Source organism: Heloderma suspectum, chromosome 5 (assembly GCF_057233095.1).
Source record: "Heloderma suspectum isolate Gila_16-S chromosome 5, 16-S_ref, whole genome shotgun sequence".
Classification (NCBI taxonomy): domain Eukaryota; kingdom Metazoa; phylum Chordata; class Lepidosauria; order Squamata; family Helodermatidae; genus Heloderma; species Heloderma suspectum.
In genome coordinates this window covers 95,080,288-95,101,585 of record NC_139462.1, presented here as the reverse complement: position 1 = coordinate 95,101,585, position 21,298 = coordinate 95,080,288, and the positions used below count along the sequence as shown (strand labels likewise).

The following is a 21,298-nucleotide window of genomic DNA, read 5'->3' as shown; positions in this document are numbered from 1 at the left end:
CCCCCCCAAGAACTGTTTTTGTTTCTATCTGAAAAATTGAACAACTTTGGATTATGAAATATGTTATTTTAGAATGATGAATAAAATATTTACTACGAAGTGTTTATATATCGTTACCCAGCCTTTACTCTCCACAAATGATTTCTAACATTTCTAACAACTATGTAATAAGATTTTATAAAAAGACTAGAGATGTGAACTTTATGGAAATAATGAAGCCATGGGGAAAATATTTTTTTAATCCTCCCTGTAAAATTCCCAGCACAGTTATTTCTTTCATTCCTTATTAAAATTATTGGTCTATTGTATCTTTTACTGATAGACATTTAGGGATGCTCCAAGTCATGCTCAGTTTTTCAACATGTGAGTAGAGTCATCATGTCATAATATGGAAGAAAATGTGCATTCTTGACAATTTGGGTTTTGTTCTACAGTGTCCTGTGTTTCTGGGCTTGTTCTGGTTGGATGCTGTAGCAGTCAGTGGGTGAATTCACATGTCATGAGAAACTACCATGGGTGAATTTCCCTGTGGGGCTTCTCATCACAATGGCCACCATTTTGAATATTTGAGCTGAAGCAGAGATGCATCATACCTTGTCGTTACGTGGGAGCACAGCAAGGGTGGGTCGCTGGGGTGGTTAACAAGACACCCACAACCCCAAAGCAGGCCATGGGTTCTGGGTGACTTTTTAACCACCCCCACAACCTACCCTTGTTAGCAAGATACAGTGAGCCCCCGCTGTGGCTCAGATATTCAAAATGGCAGCCATCGCCGCAATGAGAAGACCCATGGGGAAATTCACCCATAGTGGTTTCTCATCAGGTGTGAACCAAGCCAATGAATAGCTCTAAAACTCATGTAAGAGAAACACTATAGGTTATCCCACTCTGCCACCAGATGCAATCGAACAGCTATGGTTTTTTAAATTAATTTTGAGATGTGGGTGCACAGGACTCATTGCCACAGTTTAAATATAGTTCTGAACTAGACTTCACCACTAGGAAATGCTGCTTCAGCTATAAAACCTTTGAACTGCTGCCACTAGAATAAAACGTCTCTACCTAAAAGAAACTTGGTAGCCTAGTTCCTATGGCATAGGTGTGGGGTGGACACCACCACGAGAGACAACCTTTCAAAATGAACAAAAAAAATAGAATGTTCATTAACAGAAATTATTTACAAAAAGTGAATAAAACTTCACTCTTCAAATAACAGGCTGAGATTGCTTAAGGGCACAATCCTATGCATGTTTAGACAGAAAAAGGTCCTACAGCTCTCTGCATTCCCCAGTCAGCATGACTGGATGGGGAATACTGGGAGCTGTGAGACTTTTTAAATCTAAATATGCATAGGATTGTGCCTTAAATCTAAAACTAACTATGGTTGCTTACAATTCGTAAGCTGAGTCTTTCCCAGCTAAATAAAATCTCTATGGTTTTTTCAGACCAGATTTCCCTAACTCCATTCCACAAACAGGGACAGGTTTAGGAACTTCTTTACAAACATGAACAGATGCTGTACACCAGACTTCCTCTGCCTCCAGTTCTTCCTGTTCCTTCTGGTTTCTAGGATGATTAATACATTTGAGGGATTACTTGAAGTTCCCATTGGTCAGACATAAAATAGGAACTTAAAATGCGTTATCTATAACTTGCTTTGCTCATTAAATTATCATGTTTGGTATATTAAATTTAAATACATATTTTGTCAGAAAATAATTACAAAATTACTGTGTTTACTTTTAAATGTTTTTAATTTAAAAAATGATAATTGTATGAGCAAAGCCAATTATAGATAATACATTTTATGTTCCTAAAGCAGCCTTCCCTAACCTGGTACCCTCCGGAAGTTTTGGGTTGAAACACTTCTGACCATTGGCCATGCTGCCTGAGGCTGATGAAAGCTAAAGTTCAAAACAACTGGAGGGCACCAAGTTGGGGAAGGCTGTACAAAGTGACTTTAGATCTGTAAAGAAAGCTAAAAAAAAAAAAGTATTGTTTATTTTTCAGTTTTTCCCAAAATTTTCATTTCCCCTTGAACAAACTGGCTGTTTTTTCCCATGGCTTTAAAGTTTCCGGAAATTTCACATCTCTAGAAATTTTACATCTCCATTCATTTCAATGGGTCTGTTCTAAGAAGGACTAACATTGGTTACAAGCCAAAATGTAGACGCTTTGTAGACAAAACATGGTAGAGAGATACATAACAATTTCAAAAATAAACCAAATGCTTCTCTAATTTTTCATTTCTCTTAGCTAGTGTAGAAAGGATTGTGAATCACAGAGATTTCTTGAGAATAAATTTGGAGTAATATGCTTAGAAAATGTATAGGAAATTATATTTTTCTTTACACTATAGATAAGGGAATAGGTCCTTCCCAGTTAGCCAATAATAATTTCAATGTGAGGTGCAGTCCAGTCCTATGCATGTTTATTAAAAAATTACATCCCATTATGTTCAATAGGGCTTACTCTAAGGTAAGTGTTCAAAACTGCAGTTTTCATTACATAGTTTTTCTTCCTAATATGCCAAGAAAATCAGAAAAGTACTCATTCCATTCCTTTAAATATCTGTAGAGGGCTACTGCCAAAGAGTGTTCAAACTACCGTACAATTGCGCTCATTTCACATGCCAGCAAGGTGATGCTCAAAATCCTACAAGCTAGGCTTCAGCAGTACGCGAACCGAGAACTACTGGAAGTACAAGCTGGGTTTCAAAGAGGCAGAGGAACTAGAGATCAAATCGCCAACATTTGCTGGATCATGGAGAAAGCAAGAGAATTCCAGAAAAACGTCTATTTCTGCTTCATTGACTACGCGAAAGCCTTTGATTGTGTGGATCACAACAAACTCTGGCAAATTCTGAAAGAGATGGGAGTACCAGACCACCTTACCTGTCTCCTGAGAAATCTGTACGAGGGTCAAGAAGCAACAGTAAGAACCGGACATGGAACAACCGATTGGTTCAAAATTGGGAAAGGAGTACGACAAGGCTGCATATTGTCGCCCTGCTTATTTAACTTATATGCAGAGTACATCATGAGAAACACCGGGTTGGATGAATCACAGGTCGGAATTAAGATTGCCGGGAGAATTATCAACAACCTCAGATACGCACATGAAACCACCCTACTGGCAGAAAGCGAAGGGGATCTAAAGAGCCTCTTGTTGAGGGTGAAAGTGGAGAGTGCAAAAGCTGGTTTGAAACTCAACATTAACAAAACGAAGATCATGGCATCTGGCCCCATGACTTCCTGGCATATAGAAGGGGAAGAAATGGAAGCAGTGACAGATTTTATTTTCTTGGACTCCAAGATCACCGCAGATGGTGACTGTAGCCATGAAATTAAAAGACGCTTGCTCCTTGGGAGGAAAGCTATGGCAAACCTAAGCAGCATAGTAAGACGCAGAGACATCACCTTGCCGACAAAGATTCGTCTAATCAAAGCTATGGTTTTCCCAGTAGTAATGTATGGCTGTGAGAGCTGGACTATAAGGAAGGCTGAGCGCCGAAGAATGGATGCTTTCGAACTGTGGTGCTGGAGAAGACTCTTACGAGTCCCTTGGACCGCAAGGAGGTCAAATCAGTCCATCCTAAAGGAAATCAACCCTGAGTGTTCATTGGAAGGACAGATACTGAAGCTGAAGCTCAAATATTTTGGCCACCTAATGCGAAGAGAAAACTCTCTGGAAAAGACCCTGATACTGGGAAAGACTGAAGGCAAAAGGAGAAGGGGACGGCAGAGGATGAGATGGCTAGATAGCATCACTGATGCAATGAATATGGACTTGAGCATGCTCCGGGAGACAGCGCAGGACAGGAAGGCCTGGCGTGCTATGGTCCATGGGGTCACGAAGAGTTGGGCATGACTAAACAACAACAACAACTGTTATAGATGTATTAATTTATCAATAGAACACTGGGAAAAGCTTTTTCACTTTAAACATACCTAGAATTTGCAGCATATAATTTATAGCTGATCCTTCAGTTAAATGGAAAAAATAAAAGTAGGAGAGCACTAATAATCTCTGGACTTGGAAAATCTCTTATGTACTATAATACATATGAACAATGAGTTACCATAAAAAGGCTTATACATACACTCTCCTTTTTTCTTTTCTTTTTGCAGTATTTACCAGTTATCGATTTTCACTACTTTCTGTAAAGGAAATAGATATTCAATGGCAACAAACAGATACGGTCAAGCTGGGTTGACGTATGCACTCTTTCAAGACAAGAAAAATCTAGGTGGATTGTTGCCCATGTTAATTTTTAAATTTCCTTGCAATTTGCACCTAAGAATTATTCCACTTTTTCTATCCTCAGACTGGGCTACTGCCTAAAAAAAACATTGATAATGGCTGCTAAATATTTACCTAGACATAGTTTTTCCATCTCTTTATTTTGCTTGTAGATACAGTAACTGATCTGAATGGCCTATGGCCCACTATTAAATAAATGAATGAATAATGAATAGTAACTGATTTTGTAATTATCTGCTGCTTTCTTGGCTTGTTCTTTGGTAGCCTGTGTAAAATTTCAATCAAGGAAATTCAGGTAATAGTGGGACATGCTCATCACTAACTGACATGGCAATGTAAAGTGTGAAAGAGCAGTATGTAAACAGTACAGAGGAAATATTGATATTTGAAGCAAGCTGTAAGTCCAATAATGAGTATAAAAAGCAGTGTAACAAACTTAATGGCTGAAAAACATTCTTTACAGAAGAACCCTACACTGAATCCCAGGGCAAACTAGCATACAAACTTCATTAACTACAACTTCAGTTAATATCCACTGTTGAAAGAGTACAAATACAGAATCTATCTGTATAAAAGTAATGGGGAGAGCAATCCTATGCCCCCTAGACAGCGTCTGGCAGACATAGGATATTTTGGTTTCCTGGCTCCAAGCTTGGAAACTGTGCTTCCTGTCCCCTTGTAGCCAATGTGGAGAGAACCATGCTGGCTGCTGTTATGAGCTCACAAATGCAAGCTCATCAGGGGTGAAAGGAGGCATTCTGGGGCGGGGGGGAGGGGACATGGGGCTTCGAGGTATCCCCAGCCACTGCCAACCTCCCCCCCGCAACCTCTGCTACATGGGCAAAATTGCCTGTCTAGCTAAAATGCAGAGCAGGGTGGTGCAACACACCCCCTTGCTCTGCATTGGAAACTCATAAGGTTCCAAGTTCGGAGGCTTATGAGTATCCAGGGCACATTTCACAGGATTTTGCCCTAAGGTCATCATCCTAATGATAATGTAGAAGGAATGGATTCGACTCTTTTCATGCCAATGGGGGAGTTTCCATAGGCAGTATCTTAATCACTAATATAGACACAGGAAAAGAAACATTCAGGCTACATTAGGAATTGGTAGTTGTTGAAGTTTATCAGAAATCAGCAGTTAAAACTGGAAAGTAGCTATGTGCCACCTGGCCCATACTGGGTCATGTATGCACAAATGTTACAGGGTATTATATATACTATAGTACAATACTAACTGTACATGTCAACTATTAAAGGTACATTACCCTGTCCATTTTTTTTCAGCATCCGGTCATCCTAATGAGCTTATAGGATTGGGCAAGAAGTGGAGGTAAACCTAATAACAAAAGCTGTAGTTATGACACATATAATTGGAACGACGGTACGAAAATGATAACTGCAAGTCATGACTATAAATTGAGTAAGTTGCGCTTCTTGTACTGACATGACAGATAAGTATATTATTAACTATGAGAATAAGTCCAGATGTTAAAATGTGGCTAATACATATTTTTAATTGGAAAAAAAACAGTTAAATGTGCATGTAAATTATGACTGGAATAACAAGATGAAGCAATAACGTAATTACACTCTTTCAGTGAACTGCGATATTGAATAAGTCCTAGCCGTTGACAAGTCTCCATTAGCACTCAATTACCCTTTGGGGGAGAAAAAGGTGACTAGGTTAATGGAGTTCTCATAATTCTTTTCTATTTTATAAATAATACAATGAACAAGATTTTTAAATAAAGGAAACTACATCTTGGCCATTAATTCATTTCTAGAGCTTTTTTACAACAATGACCATACTGAAACATTGCAGCTAGTGCCTTTAATTACTACTTCTCCTGTAAAAACAAAAAAGGTAGAACTGTGGCAAATATTTTCGCTATGTGAAGTAGCTCTGGGTCCTTGCCCTAAAAGAGAACACAACATATAAACTTTAAAATATATGCCTGGGGATCAAAGTTTATAACCTTGTTATTTTTGAACAACTGTGAGTTAAATAGATGCTGTGATTTCCTGCATCATTACAATAATCTGTAAGCCACTACTGGTACATGCATTTCTACTCAAATACGAAATATTCTGTGAATAGATCACTATCCGAACTAACTAAAAATTTTGCATATATAACCAACCTTGATCTGTATCTTACTGACATTTAGCTACCATTCTCAATACAAGGGTCCATGTAACTTGCATATTTCTATACCAAGAGAGAAATTAAGGTGTAATGTATAATACTTTACCAATACTTTGTATTTCTTATTTTCTGGAATCAACAAAGCAGCAACTGCATATAATTTATTCCTTAGGCCCTTTCTATATATTCCACACGGGGTTGTTAATCCACTGTATCTACTTTCGGTTTTGTTGCAGAATTGCGATCCAAGCTCTACACAAACAGCTTTTCCTTTCCTGCTTTTCCACTACATAACCTCTAGGTGATGCTGTGGTATAGTGGAATAATGTAATTACACTAGGGATGTACAGATTCCCCACCGTCCGTTCCAGTGGGGAATCCGCGGTTCCGCTCCGTGAGGATTCTGCAGAGCCGAGGGCCGCCCCGTTCTGCCATCCGCATGCCCCAGATTCCCCTGTTTTTTTCCGGCTCCCCAAAAAATCCTTTCCACATGCCCACCGTCAGTCTCCATAAGCCTCGGGTCATAAGGAAAATGCATATTTATTTTCGTAAAAAAGGGTAAAGCCCTTCGCGGGGATTCCCCATGTAACTTCCGGTCACCTGACCACACCTGACCTCACCAGACCTGACCTGACCTGACCTCCACAGACAATAAACTGAAAATATGGAGGATTTCCGTGGAGTTCAAGACTCAGCCCCAGCGAAAGAAAGCCTAAGGTCACAGAGAAAATGCCTCGTAAAAAGGGTAAAGCTGTTCGCATTCTTCTTCCTCCTTTTCTGATTTACGGATTTCTTTTCGTAATTATTTTCGTAAAATCCGCCATTCAGCAGACAAAAAAAAAAGGGTCTGCATGAGCTCCGGTCCAGGTCGACCGGGCTGCTCCATTCCAAGGAGGATTCCGTGGACCAGATTTCTCAGAATTTGATCCCATTTAAATTCGTGCGGAATTCTCTGATGTCCCTAAATTACAAGTGGGGAAATGTGTTTTGTTTCGCTTTCAGAAATAATCCTGCACTTTCCCTGCTCTAAAGAAAATATGGGAAGCAGCTCTTTAAAAACAGAAGTGAAACTGGAGGGTCACAATGTCATCTAAAGAACCCATTAAAAAAGTGAGGAATGATGAGTGCACAATAAATGCCTCATGTAGAAAAGGTCACATTCATAAATATCCTTTCTTCATAAAAGAATAACATTGCATCCTTTTTATAATGATAACCACACTTGCATTTGTGACATCCTATTGGTTAAAGCTCAGTAGCTAAGACAGTAACCCATTTTGCACATAAAAACAACCCATGGATTGTTTACACTAACGGTTGTTGAGGCTGAGCGGCAGCGAATGAGCCTGCTGCCTCCCATGCACTTATTGCTTCTGCTTTCAATTAACAACACAGGAACAGCCCATTCCTGAGTTGTTATCATGATATCTGGACCCGGAAACTCTGGGTGTTTTAGGGGTTTAACAACTCAGAGTTAACCCATGGTTTGTGGTTGGGTTAACTCTGGGTTGTTAAACCCCTAAACCACCCAGAGTTTCTGGGTTCAGATGACTTAACAACCAAGGAATGGGGCGTTCCTGGGTTGTTAATTGAAAGCAGAAACGATGAACATGCAGGAGTCAGTGTGCATGCTCGATCCTGCTAGATACCAGCAATTCCTGGGTTAAACAGCCCAGGAATTGCCGTTACATGCAAACCAGGTCAGTGCTTTGGTTCATATGTTTAAAAATCTCCCTGTCAAACGATCTCTTTAGCTGTAGTTGTGGGTGATTATGGGCATCCAGCATGAGGCAGGCATACACAATTACATGCATGGCTTGCCCTACCATTAGGCAGGGTAAGACAGACATCACAGGCAGCTGATTTTAGATGTCATGGGAGGGCAGCAAATTCTTATTTAATTCATCTTATTATATTTTTACACCCAGTGAGAGGTACTTCTGGGGTTTTCTTTCTCAGATGCCAAAATAATTTGACCAGGCTTGGGTACTATGAACTTTGAGTTGAGGGTGGGGGAAGATGTCATTTGGTGTTCCACCTCAAGCAGCGAAATGTCTTGGGTTGGTCTTGCCAACACTTGATCCCAGGCAGGCCCCACTCATGCAATTCCCCCCACCTCTGCTACCCTTGTTGAGGAAAGAAACTGATGAGCAAAGCATCAAGAGGATCCATCACCACTGTTGATGTCCTGGCTCATACACTGCTTCACTCAAACAACTGCAGCAATAGAACTGCTTCATGTGGGGATTTTAAAATGCAGACATGTGTAATGTTCTAATATAATTAATACCACCCATTTCTGCTTTGCCAGGGAAAAATGAGAGTACACAGAGGAAAAACAGAGTGATTGATGCTGCTATATAAAATATCAAGATACATAAATCATTAGATCAGAGATTCATGACTTAAATAGCTTGAGAGAGCCATTTGTATTGACAAAAGAAACTTCTGGCACCCTTTGCCTCATGAAAACATGCTGCTTATAAATATCTTTTAAATAGTAAGTGCCCCAGAGCCATGAGTAAAAACTGCTGTTGTAAAAACAGCAAAAATTTCAACATAAGGAGTAACTCTTGTGTTTCACACAAATTGTGATTCACCTCACAGATACTGCACTACAGTATCATAAGCAGATATTTCTGGCAACATACTGGATAGGATGTCTAAAGTGCAATCCTAAGTATGTTTACTTAGTAAGTCTCATTAATTTGGTTCCCCTTTAATTTGTGGCTCTGTGACTGAATGACTGAACAACAACAACAATTTGCAGCAAAGGACATGTTTGTTTTCCTGTTCTAAAACTGTATCTGTTCAAAATAAGTTTCTCTTCCAGTTGTTAAAGGACTATGAGCATGGGTCCACTCTCCCCCAAATTTTTGTGTCCTAATGAAAATAAGCAGTTTATATATTTGCCTTAGTGCTGGCTCAATTAAAACTGAAAGTTGTTGATGCTCCTATGCTTGGTTGTCATTTGGATTAGGGATGTTAGAGAATTCTGCCACGGATCCCAGGGAGGCCGAATTCCAGTGAATTTGGCCCCCCGGAATCCGTGGCGGAACGGAGCAACCCACCCCACCACCCCGCGAAAGCCCCGCGAAAGGGAGCCTACCTGGCTGCGGCTCCGGCGGCAGCTCCAGCAGCAGCTCCAGCGGCTCTAGCCTCTGCTGGGCTGCAGCCGCAAATGGCGGCCGCTATGCCAGCCGCCATTTGCGTCCCCTGGCAAGCCGTGATAGGCTACGTAAGTATCTTTGTAGCCTATCACGGCTCAGAGCAGGGACGCAAATGGCGTAGCAGCTGCCATTTGCATCCCCGTTTTTGCCGTGATAGGCTACGTAACTATTTACGTAGCCTATCACGGCACAGTGAAGGGATGCAAATGGTGGCTGCTATGCTGGCCGCCATTTGCGTCCGCAGACCTGCTGTGTGGATGCACCCGGCCGGCGGCTCTGCGGAGTTCCTGCAGAGCGGAGCCAGCCGGGGTAGGATTTCGGGGGAGAGACAGAGCGCCTCCCCCCCACTGCAGATGTCCCTGGACGAAACCAGTAAGTGTTTTGTACATCCCTAATTTGGATCTAAGTGATGTTACCTAACGTATGTTCTCCGCTAACGATACCTGTTCCTGTATTAATTATTTAAAAAACATCATCATGTTTATATTTGCCTAGTCTGAATTTATGTCAAAGACTACTTGAAACATTGTTATGGCTTTTGTCTGAAACAAAAATAAACTTAACTTGAACAATATAACTTTGCAGATAATTGTGTGTTTTAGGATTGCTCTAACAGAAGACGTCCATTCAGGGTGCTAATAGGCTGACCTTACGAGCCACTTCTCTGAACAGGAAATGAGAGAGAACTTCTCCTTACCAGCTTGAAACACTGCCTTCCAGGTGAGAAATGGGATTTTGCACAGTGCTTTTGACCGGCCAGAACCATTCCAAAGCAAAATCACTTGGAAAAGTGCTGGACAGGCCAAAAGAAGTGCAAGAATCCCACTTTGCCTTGCTGGCTGAAATTGTTGGCCAACCCTGGTGAATATGCTTTGTCTTCTAAGATATTAATTCATAATTAACTCTGTCAAAAAAAACCCCACACCATTCATGAAGCTGCTCCTTATACATAAATTGCACTCTAAAATGGCTCTACGTTGAACCTTATATAAGCAACTGGTTTTACAATATATATATTCTTTTTTTCTGTGGTTGTACCTGCCCAGTAGTCTTGCATAGGATCCATTCCAGACAAACTTTAATATTACAATATTGTTAAATATATTTAAAAATGTTAGTAGAGAAAATCAGCTAATTTCACATTAAGCAAGAATGCATTAATGCGTAATGCATTTGGGGGATGATTTGTGTATGTACCTCCTTGTCTATCACAGCAAGTTCTGTATCAGTTTTACATATAACCGAAGCAAGACGTCTTGTATTAGTCAACAGGCAGGTTTCCTTGAAGAAAAGAAAAAGAGTAGTTTCAAGTTTACCTTTTGATAGGACTGCAGAGCGGTAGGTACAAGAATTTAATAATATAATAAATTATAACTGATAATTTTTTATACGAAAAACAAATACATTAGGGGTGCAATCCTATCAAGATAGGCGGCCGCCTCTGAAGTCAGAGGCGACCGCCTATCCAAAGCAAGGCAGGAGAGGCACAGAGGGGAGATTGTTCCCTCTGCGCCTCTCCTGCCTTGCTATTTTCACTAGACAGCTGTTTTCGGATGTCTAGCGGTGGCGGCGGGGGGGCGACCGGGAGAGGAAGCTGCCATTCGATGCATTGGATGTGCAGCTCTGCTCTCCCCGCCCCAGAACGCCCCCCAGCCCCGCCCCTTTTCAGTCACTTCATGCTCCTCTTGCGAGCGCGGAGGACGGGGCTACTCCGTGCTGCGTCCAAGCCAGCGCAGATGAGGGGGGAGGTTGGATTTCCGGGAACCGACCTCGGAGCACAGGCAACATCTAGTAGCCATAGGATTGTTCCCTAGTAGCATGTTAGCTGGTTGCACAACTTCATACATTTCTTTCTATATAGTCAATTATATTTAACTTAAAACAAACTTATAACAACAGCAACAACTGTATTTTAGAACTGGGCTTACTTCTAAATAGGCATGTATATGATTGCAGTGAAAATTACCTAATTAGAATTTTATTTCAAAAAAATTATTTGAGTGCTTCTGTCATGTTTTTCAAATCTCTACACTGAAAAGCGGTGTTTCCCACAAGTTACATGAAGAAAAAAATAGTTACCCCCAAGAAATCTCCCTCTTCTACTTCACATAATGTTTCAGGGGTGAACATCTTGGTTTTTAAATTTGCATCAGCCATGATGACTTTTAATTTTCCAGACAACACTAAATAACATTCAGTTGCCACATGTCCTTGCTTTATAATGATTGTTCGAGCTTCATACCTGTAGAAACAATTTGAAATATATAAACATAAATGCAGTAATGACTGCTATAAGTAAAATAAAGAGATGTAACTGCAGCTATCTGAGAGCAAGTAGTTTGGCAACCAAAATTTTTTAGAAAGATGTCAATATCAATAACTATTTAAAAAATAATTACTATCCTAATGGTGGCTCTTCCTACCCATACAAATGTTTTACTGTACAATCCCATACATGTCAACTTAGTTTTTGTTTTAGTTTTAGTTTTGTTTCAAACTGTTGCATTCTATTGTATTTATGGTTTTATTATAAATCATCTCAAGCATTCATTGAAGAGGGCAAAAGAACCAGAAATATATGAAGTAAATAAATATTCTGGTGTTTTTTTTAATTAACTGGAAATAACTGTTTTTTGCAATTTAGGGAACAATCCTAGGGGAAGTTCCCTCAATGATCGTAAGCCCCTGAACTCAGGGGCTTACGGTCATTCTATGCAGAGTGAGAGGAATGCAATCCTCCTGCCCTGCCTGGGGCAGTGTGGAGGGAGAGGGAGGAGGCTAGAGGAGGCTCTAGGTGACTAGAGGATTCTTTGTAAGCCAGCCGCCCTCATCTCCTCCCCACCTCACCCACAGAAACCGCCCCCTCGCTCTCTAGAGGCAGCTACCACAGTCCTTTCCGCACAAGCTGCAAGGAGGACAAGGCAGGGAGCTCTGATTCTCAGCTCCGAGATCTCAGCACTGTCTATGACATTGGTGCTGGGAATCCTAACAATCCTATGGCCCCCCAGACTCTCTCTAGGGGCCATAGGATTGCACCCTTAGGCCACAATCCTTTACACACATACCTGTCAGTAAGACCCATTGCATTCAACTGGACTTACTTCTGAGTGAACATACATATATGATTGCACTGTAAGTCGATGACACAGCCTGGGAGATCACTCATGGAATTCATCCACTGCTTTGCTGGATATCTGAATTTAGGCAAGTCACTTCCATTTGTGCAACTGTACAAATGTAGTGCTGCAAGAATGGTAGAGGCAGCTTCACTACTTTGTAAACAAGTACTTCCATTTGAGGTAAACTCTCAGGCCTGGTCCGCACATAACGACAACCCAGAGTATAGGTTGTTGTTGAATCGTGGGTTGTCATTATGTGTGAAATCTGTGCTATGGTTTAACTATGGGTTGTTAACCATGACCAACCCAAGAAGAGAACCCATGGTTTGTTGCTGGGTTGTGAACTCTGGGTTGTTCATGGTTAAAAACACATAGTTAAACCATAGCACAAGGTTTGCAAGTAACAACAACCCATGATTCAACAACAACCCATACTCAACCTGTACTTTGGGTTGTTGTTACAACTGAGCCAAATCTATATAAAAGTTGTGCAGTTATTCACTGGTATAGCTTGAATCAACCCTATTTGCTAACACCTATGAGGTCATCACTCTCACCCCATTCCTGGAACAGTTTGAAACGCTTTTAAAAGAATATGCATTTTTTAAAATAAACTAAAGGCTGAACAGATAAACTTGCATGCAGTGCTTGAATCAATTAATTTATTTAAAGGGCATGCAACCCATCTGAGGCATCAGATGAGTGGCAAAGCTGACCAGTATTTGATTACTAATATGTGTGTCTGTCATGCAAACTGCAAAAACAGGCTCACACCATGGATAAAGAACCTGCAGTGACTTCTCTTTTTGTATAGTATGCCTTCATCTTGACATTTTCTCATCTTCAAAATGAGGATTACATCATATTCCTTCAAAGAAGTGTGGTAAGAATTTAAAAAGCCTTGATTTCCATTTTACAGGAAGGGCCATATAGTATAAAGGAGGAAAAATGCAGTACAGTTTTAATGCATCTTTGTAGATTACTCCTTGAGAGCAGCAGCACCTATATTATTATTTTTCTCTTAGTCACCAAAGGTCCAGAAGCTCTCCATTAGAAGATGGCTGTTGAAATTACGGAATACCAAATAAGTATTGTGTAGTTTCCATTTGTCAATATTTTATTTTAATGGGGAAGGGCATATCTGATGTATTATAAATATTTAATCAAAAGGATTTCAGCCTTGTTGAAAAATGTTCACCTCCTGACCCAGCTTTCAGAAGGAACCTTATGGAATGGATCCCATCCTCAATATACATGTAGCGCCCAGGCTTCTTACTCACTTTTGGTAGATGAAAGCTTGGCACAACTGGAGTTGTGTTTTGCTAGGCAAGCACTGAAAGGCTCTGTTTGTCTTCAAGCATGCTTGTATCTGTGGAAAAGAGCCTGTTTTATATTTAATATTGGGATCATGGACAGGGCTGGATTAACTGTTTTGCTATGCACTCCATGGTAGGAACTTCATTTCAGGAATATTCCGAGCCCCTTTGCTCTATTAAGAACATTATTTCCTCATCCAGAAGATAGCTCAATAATTTGTGTGGCGTATGGTAGGGTTCACACTCTCCCTCCCTTCCCTGTAGCTTAAAGGGATATTGCAATGCTTGTTTATTTATGGATTAATAAACTTTTTTACTCTTCTCTCATCAAACAAAAAGGAGCATAGACCTGGATGCATATGCCTAACTGGAGAGAGTTGGGAGCAAAAACCTAACTAGACAGAAACCAAAATTAAGATAAAAAGAAGATGAAACTCAGTCTCTGACCAAAAACAACAAGGAGTCTTGTGGCATCTTAAATAACTAACAAATTATTTTGGCATAAGCGTCCACTTCATCATATACATGGAACATAATGGAAAGTTTGGCTGGGGGGGCGGGGTTACACAGTTCATATGGTACGTGCGTGCGTGTGCTGGGGGGGGGGGTTGGAATTGTAAACCATGAGGTAAGATGGAAATTCAGTGCAGAAAGTCCTGATAGTGACAATCACATTATTAACAACAGCTGCACTACAAATGACCACTGTTAATAATGTGACTGTCACTATCAGTACTTTCTGCACTGAACTTTCTTCTAGTAACTACTTATCCCAGCAAATAGTTGATAGCTAAATTACAAGACTGAACCTGAACACTGGTTATTTTTGCTTGTTTGTTTCTCAAGGAAAAACTCACAGAAGCGACATGCATCATAGATGATTAATGACAGCTATAAACACAACAAGGAACTAAACAGCAGCAGCCAGGAGCCTCCAAGTAGGAAGAACACCAGATGTGCCTCCCCAATCAGTTAGCTGCAGTGACACAAAATGTTGCCCTAATGCAACTAAAGCAACATTTTAAGCAGCTTGGCCTCACCTGCCACTGAAAATCCCTGACATGTTCTTAGCAGATCTAATTAGACAGATAAACAATACAGAAAGTTAGACCTTTTCTAGGGCTCACACGTGACATGTGCGGAAAATACATGTCAAAACGGAATCTTCCAGAGCAGTTTTCTTAGCAGAAGCATCTGAATAGCCTCCTTTATAAGAAGAAACTCCAATTTTGGAATTATACTTTCTTTAAATTGATTTCTAGAGAAAGTTAGTAATGGAAAGAATCCAAATAACTGCATTAGCAGAAGCAACCATCAATTGATGGCTGTTTTACTTTGTTAATATTGCTAATGGTTTCAAGAAATACTGATTTATATAGCACATGTTTACTGAGTCAAATAAATCTCTGGCATATGCTTTGATACAAAAGAATTCCTTAGCTTGTTGGTTACTGCAATAATATACAAAGCAACACCTCATGATGCAATGTTAAGAAAAAAGTTTTGTCAATATTTGTCAGATGGTTTACAATGACACTCGTGTTTACAAAAAAGCTTTTTAAACTGAAACACTTAAACAAAAAAATCTATGAGCTCTAAAAGCCTGTTTATTTTACAGATAGCTAACAAAGTGAAGTAAATGTTTCTTTATACATTAAAATATGAGGGCGATTATGCAGTTTACTTAAGGATGAAGAGGTAAAGTATCACCTTTGCAATAGGTAACTATAGAAACAGAGGGAATGAAGACAATGGGGAAATATCTGGTCCTATAGAAATACCCAGGTGTGTTCTACTATTATCTATAGCTGCTTACATCACACAAACACCCTTTGTTACAGACAGCATTGACTAAAGGCTGCTTATGATAAACAGCATCTCTTACCTTTCCCCCCAAAAGCAAGTTCCAATGCTTCTAGTACAAGAATGTGATCAAAACAGGTTCTGTGCCTGGAACCCAAATCCTGAACATATTACTTTGGCAGCCAGTCCTGCTGATTTTAGGTTTGGAATATATAGCTGTGTTCTTAATCACATTTACTTAACCATAAGATCCGTTTTTGAACTATGACCCTACTGGGCTATATTTTTCATCCTTATCGTCTTTATTTAAGGAATTAGCCTCTCCAAGGTTTTTTGTTAGTTTTTTTTAAAAATACAAATGCCCTACCCAGCAGATAGCTTTTCAAGTATAGATCACTTGCTGGATATGCTTTACACATACAAAACATAAAAACTTTAGCACTGAGATCCTCCTTGGATCCACATGTGCATCCCATAATAAATAACGTGCACTATCAGAACTTTTGTATTTTAAAATGGCTATTGTCTATCTTGGGATTTGGGGACAAAATGACATAGGACTTTTAAAACATGTAAGTAAGTATAATCCATGAGAGACAGATGTTGAATGATGCTGAAAATAGTCTGAAGGACTACTGCGAAATATTTGTGTACGAGCAAGAATCGTTATAACATATACCTTTTCATATTATTGCTTTGAATCACATAATGATCATATGAAGTATTTATTTTTTTCTTACCTGCAGGATGTCTTGCTGCCTTCTCTGTTTTGAACAAATATGTAACAGATGCTTAAGCTTTTCAAAACTGTAGTTTTGCTACACAAAGGAAATATAAACATTATCTAGTGCCTTCATCATTGACTGTAGTATAGCTATTCCCCTTGATACTCGGGATACCTCATACAATATAAAGGTGTGCACCGCAGTCATGGGTACCTCTTTCACCTCTGTATTTATCTTGGAGTGACTATTTTCTAGAAACAGGTTACTGTATACTTTAGAGATGTAGTTCTTCAAGAACATGTTCTCTCTCTCTCTCTGCATGTTTTCTTGGAAGCAAATCCCATTTTATTTAATAGAGACTATTTCCCAGTAAGCACAGAAAGGACTAAAGCCATAGGCTACAATCCAGTGCATTTTTACTTGGGTATAAATAGAACTGAACAGAGTGGGACTTAAGTCCAAGTAAACATGCGTATGATTAACCTACTGGATGTTTCAATCTGTTGCAGCAAAACAACAGAGTCCTGTCGCACCTTTTCATAGCTTGAGCTTTCATGGATAAGAGTTCACTTCACCAGATGCATGAAAAGCAACAGAAAATAGAGATTTTCTATCTCACCACAAGTACTAATTAACATAGCAAATGTAGGATGACTGTGTTATCACCAATTTCTGCTGTTGTGAACGGATATTATGTTTTTAACTGAATTGCTTCAGACTGTATGTTTTACATTCTGTTGTCATTTGACACCATGTTTACATTTTTCATCCTCACCTGCGTATATATACTATTTAACTTATGAGTAACTCTATTACAAAACTGTTCTTAGACCAAACAATAAGTAAAAAATTAAAAACATAAAACAGTATGTGTGTATATATAATCAAACTGAACACTAAAATCAACAAGTCAAAAGCAGCATAAACAACTATACTCATATCAATAAATGTGATTTATTGTATCGTATCTTTTGAATGTGTTTGAATTATTACCAAGGCCTTTGGCCATAAGCAATAAATGTTTGACAGTAAATACAGCTCAGCAAACACAAGAGCTTACCCACATTAAGGGCACAGTCCTATGTATGTTTACACAGAAAAAGTCATACAACTCCCAGGCTCCCTCCAGCCAGCCATGCTGGCTGGGGTATCCTGGAAATTGTAGGACTTTTTTCTGTATAAACATGCATAAGATTGCACCCTAAGATAATAAAACCTTTAAAAGTCTGGAACAATTAAAAAGGACTACTTGTCTGATGCTGAAAAGGCATCAACATAGGTGCCAGAGGAACCTCACTGGAGGGTCACAATGGAGAAGGCTGCCCTTCTCATGACTCCCTGGAAAAGACCCCAATGCTGGGAAAGATTGAAGGCAAAAGGAGAAGGGGGCGGAAGAGGATGAGATGGCTAGATAGCATCACCAATGCAATGAACATGAACCTGAGCACACTCTGGGAGAGTGTAGAGGACAGGAAGGCCTGGCGTGCTACAGTCCGTGGGGTCATGAAGAGCCGGACACGACTGAACAACAACAACCCTTCTCATGTAGTCACTCTTGAAATGTCCAACTAAAAAGGGTGCTCAAGGTGGCTTCTGATGCATCTGATGAAGTGAACTTTAGTCCACAAAAGCTTATGTCATCATAAATTAGTTTGTCTTTAAAGTGCTACAGGTTTTATTTATGCATAGAATTGGGCTTAGAGTCAGGGACGGCATTGTTAAAATAACAAGTCTGGTAATAACACAATTGTTTTGTAATTTGAATAAGATCTTCTGCTAATTAATGACTTGGATCTAGAGAACTGCAAGCAGAGTTGCAAACTCATGCATCAGGGCTTTCTCATCCCCTCCTTCCTAGTGCAGCCCCTAGTATTCCCAGAAACACCATTCCTGAGGGTCAGGAGACAGAGCACTCTAGAATGCGGCATGAGGAAGGGCAGGGCTACAGCTGCAGACACCTCACTTTACAGGGGCAGGAAGTACTCTCTGCTTGTGCAAGGAGTGCTCTGGATACAAGTCATAATTAGCTTATCGGGAGCACATCCAAGTATATGTGCCTCTACAAAATGCTGATCACCTTGTTCCCAAACAAAAAGAGGGTGTGCTTAAATTCTCCCACTAATGTATCCATCACCTTCTGGATGAAAATCAGAATAATCAAAGAAAACTCTGTGAGCCTTCAGGCCAAAGAGTGGGCTGGAAATTTTCTAAATAAAGAAATGAACTGTGACTCGCCAAAAGCCATATTTTCACTTTTTAAAAATGCATTAGCATTATTACACCTCACATGTGAATGCTGGCCATTAATATAGCAGTTTTATAGTGTGATCGTGTGATTTGCTATGCCTGAAAAATAAGTGCTTAGGATAGGATATGCCAACTATCACTAGATATGACATTACAAAATGTTATGTTCTGTACAAATGCTTACAACTGAGAAACTATCCTCTAAATAGCCCTTCAGGACTTGGCACTTTTACCTCAATTCTGCAGATAGTGAGGCTGAGAGTTCATGGCTCGCCACTCAATCCATGACAGAACACAGAACTGAAACCCTATTTTCTGGTTCCACATTCAACACTCAGAGGCTAGTGACTGTGAGACATGCTTGCTGCCAAACTTGGAGATGCATTTAACTTACAACCATTTAAATGAGAAAGCATAGTAGCTGTTCTCAAGTGTATGGGTTTCTGGGAGATTTATGCGAGAGAGACCACAGTTCAATGTTGTTCTTTCCCAACTGTACACAGCATAGGAATAATTATTTTATTTGAACAATTTGTGTACATCAAACATAATTCTTAATAATGAAATAATTATGTATGGTTATACAATGTGCCACATTTCAATGCAAAATATATTCTGCACCACAACTCTACTCTGAATGGCCCAGTAATAATAGTAGCATTTATTTCATCTGTAGAGAGATAGCGCATTTCAGGTTTTCCAACAATTCACATACACGATCTCACAACTTGTAGGATTGGCCAATATTACTTTCTTCATGTTACAAATGGGAAACTGAGGCTGCATAAGGCCAGCACCCTGGCTTTTAGAGATTAAAGATTCATGACGCATCAGAAATACTCACAACCTGTTGTTTAGAATAATCATTGACGTTGAACAAGAGGTCACTTCTGAAGTTCATCTGCCTCTTCAGGTGAAATGTTGCCCATTGTACTGCTGGACTCCTTTCAATATATCTACACAAGAAAAGTGTGCCATAATGAGCTATTCTGAATATACACATTATTTATTTATACACATTATTTATACACAGTATATACACATTATTTATTTGTTTGTTTTTGTCCTGCCCTTCCTCCAAGAGTTCAGGATAGCCTGCATATACATTATTTTATATATATACAAAAATAAATGAATCACCTAACTGTTCCTAACTTAGGTATTAGGTTAAGGATGCGATCCTATGCACACTTACCTCAGAGTAAGCCCCACTGGGGCTTACTTCCAAGTAAACATGCATAGGATTGGACTGCACATTTCTAGAACTCAAATGTGTCTGGAAGCCAGATGTATGGGATCTGTAGGTAGTTATTCTGTAATGGAGAAACAGACTCAGAAACACAGGCTTCTCTTCTGTTATCACTTCACATAACCAGGGTTGAGCCCGCTCATCGAAATTCAGGGCCAGGTCCTGGCTCAAATGAAGATCAAGTCACAGGAGAGAAAGTAAACTCTGGGTGTTCTGAACATGATAACCTATTTTTAAAATCTATCTATTTACCGCTGTGCCAAGGAACCACTCGAAGACAGGGACCAATTATATAAGTGCTATCTTTAGCCATGGCTTGTAAGGGCTAAAGAAAGGCATTGTTCTGAATAGTAGGCATCACGTGTGACAATGAGTAAACAAAGTGCCCGTAGCATGTGCAGAGTGCATTTCCTTCCCCACTGAGTAATGCCAGCCTTATATACGCATTCAATGAGGTAAGCCTTCCAAACTCAGCCTATGAGGCTTAAACCCCATATACCCATATTAAAGACGGGTGACTGAGGCTGCCTAGATCGATCTCTCTCTCTCTCTCTCTCTCTCTCTCGCCGTCTGACCCCAGGAACCACGAGAGAGTTTGGACCAAAAGCAGCCGAGCGCCTGGCCTGCGGAGGAGGTCGGGTTACCTTTTCCCGCTCAAGACCAGTCCACAGAGATGCGCGACGGTCGTGGCTGCTTGGCGGAACCGCTGCCGCCGTCTCGGCGACCCTCCCGCCGCTCCCTGCAAGGCAAAAGGCGCGCGTGAGGAGGGAGAGCGCGGGAGAATGGCGCGGGCGGGAAGGAGAGCGGCCCGGCCGAGGGCATGCAGAGAGGGCCCCTTCAGGGGACAAAGCGCCTACCTCCTCCGCCTGCTCTCCGGCGCCCATGGCTCAGCCTGTCTCTGGCCCCAGCACCACCGGCCTGGTCAGGAGTAGCTTTGGGCGGGCTCATTCCTGTGGTAACAGAGAACCAAAACGAAAAGATAACGACAAGGGAGCTGTCTGCTCTTACCCGGCGGCATAAGCAAGCAAGGGCAATAATGACCCTTCCTCAGCTTAGGCAAACATGGAAACTTTAGGCCGCCCGCGAAAGAAAAACATACCGTTGCTAACCCCCACACCTCGAGGCTGGGTAACTTAAACAAGAGCGTCTTACGGCTGTCAACTTCTCTCGGATGTCCGTTTCTATATTTGCACTGCATACACTAATACACATTAATATCTCTTATCTTTGTACAGTTAGCACTAGCCGAAGTGGGTA

The 21,298-nt window shown here is 40.5% G+C and overlaps 1 protein-coding gene across 1 annotated transcript in view; it reads right to left on the bottom strand.

The window, feature by feature from the left end:
* LOC146344138 (cyclic nucleotide-binding domain-containing protein 2-like) overlaps positions 1–20,796 on the bottom strand; it is a 59,593-nt gene extending 38,797 nt beyond the window's left edge. The window contains exons 1-6 of the mRNA XM_084856729.1: positions 20,686–20,796; positions 19,637–19,748; positions 16,561–16,638; positions 13,982–14,070; positions 11,662–11,824; positions 10,780–10,863 (exon numbers count right to left, since the gene is read on the bottom strand). Coding sequence (XP_084712855.1) covers positions 10,780–10,863; positions 11,662–11,824; positions 13,982–14,070; positions 16,561–16,638; positions 19,637–19,693 — 471 coding nt within the window. The 5' untranslated portion in view covers positions 19,694–19,748; positions 20,686–20,796. The remainder of the gene's footprint in view (positions 1–10,779; positions 10,864–11,661; positions 11,825–13,981; positions 14,071–16,560; positions 16,639–19,636; positions 19,749–20,685) is intronic.
* Positions 20,797–21,298: the final 502 nt, after the last annotated feature.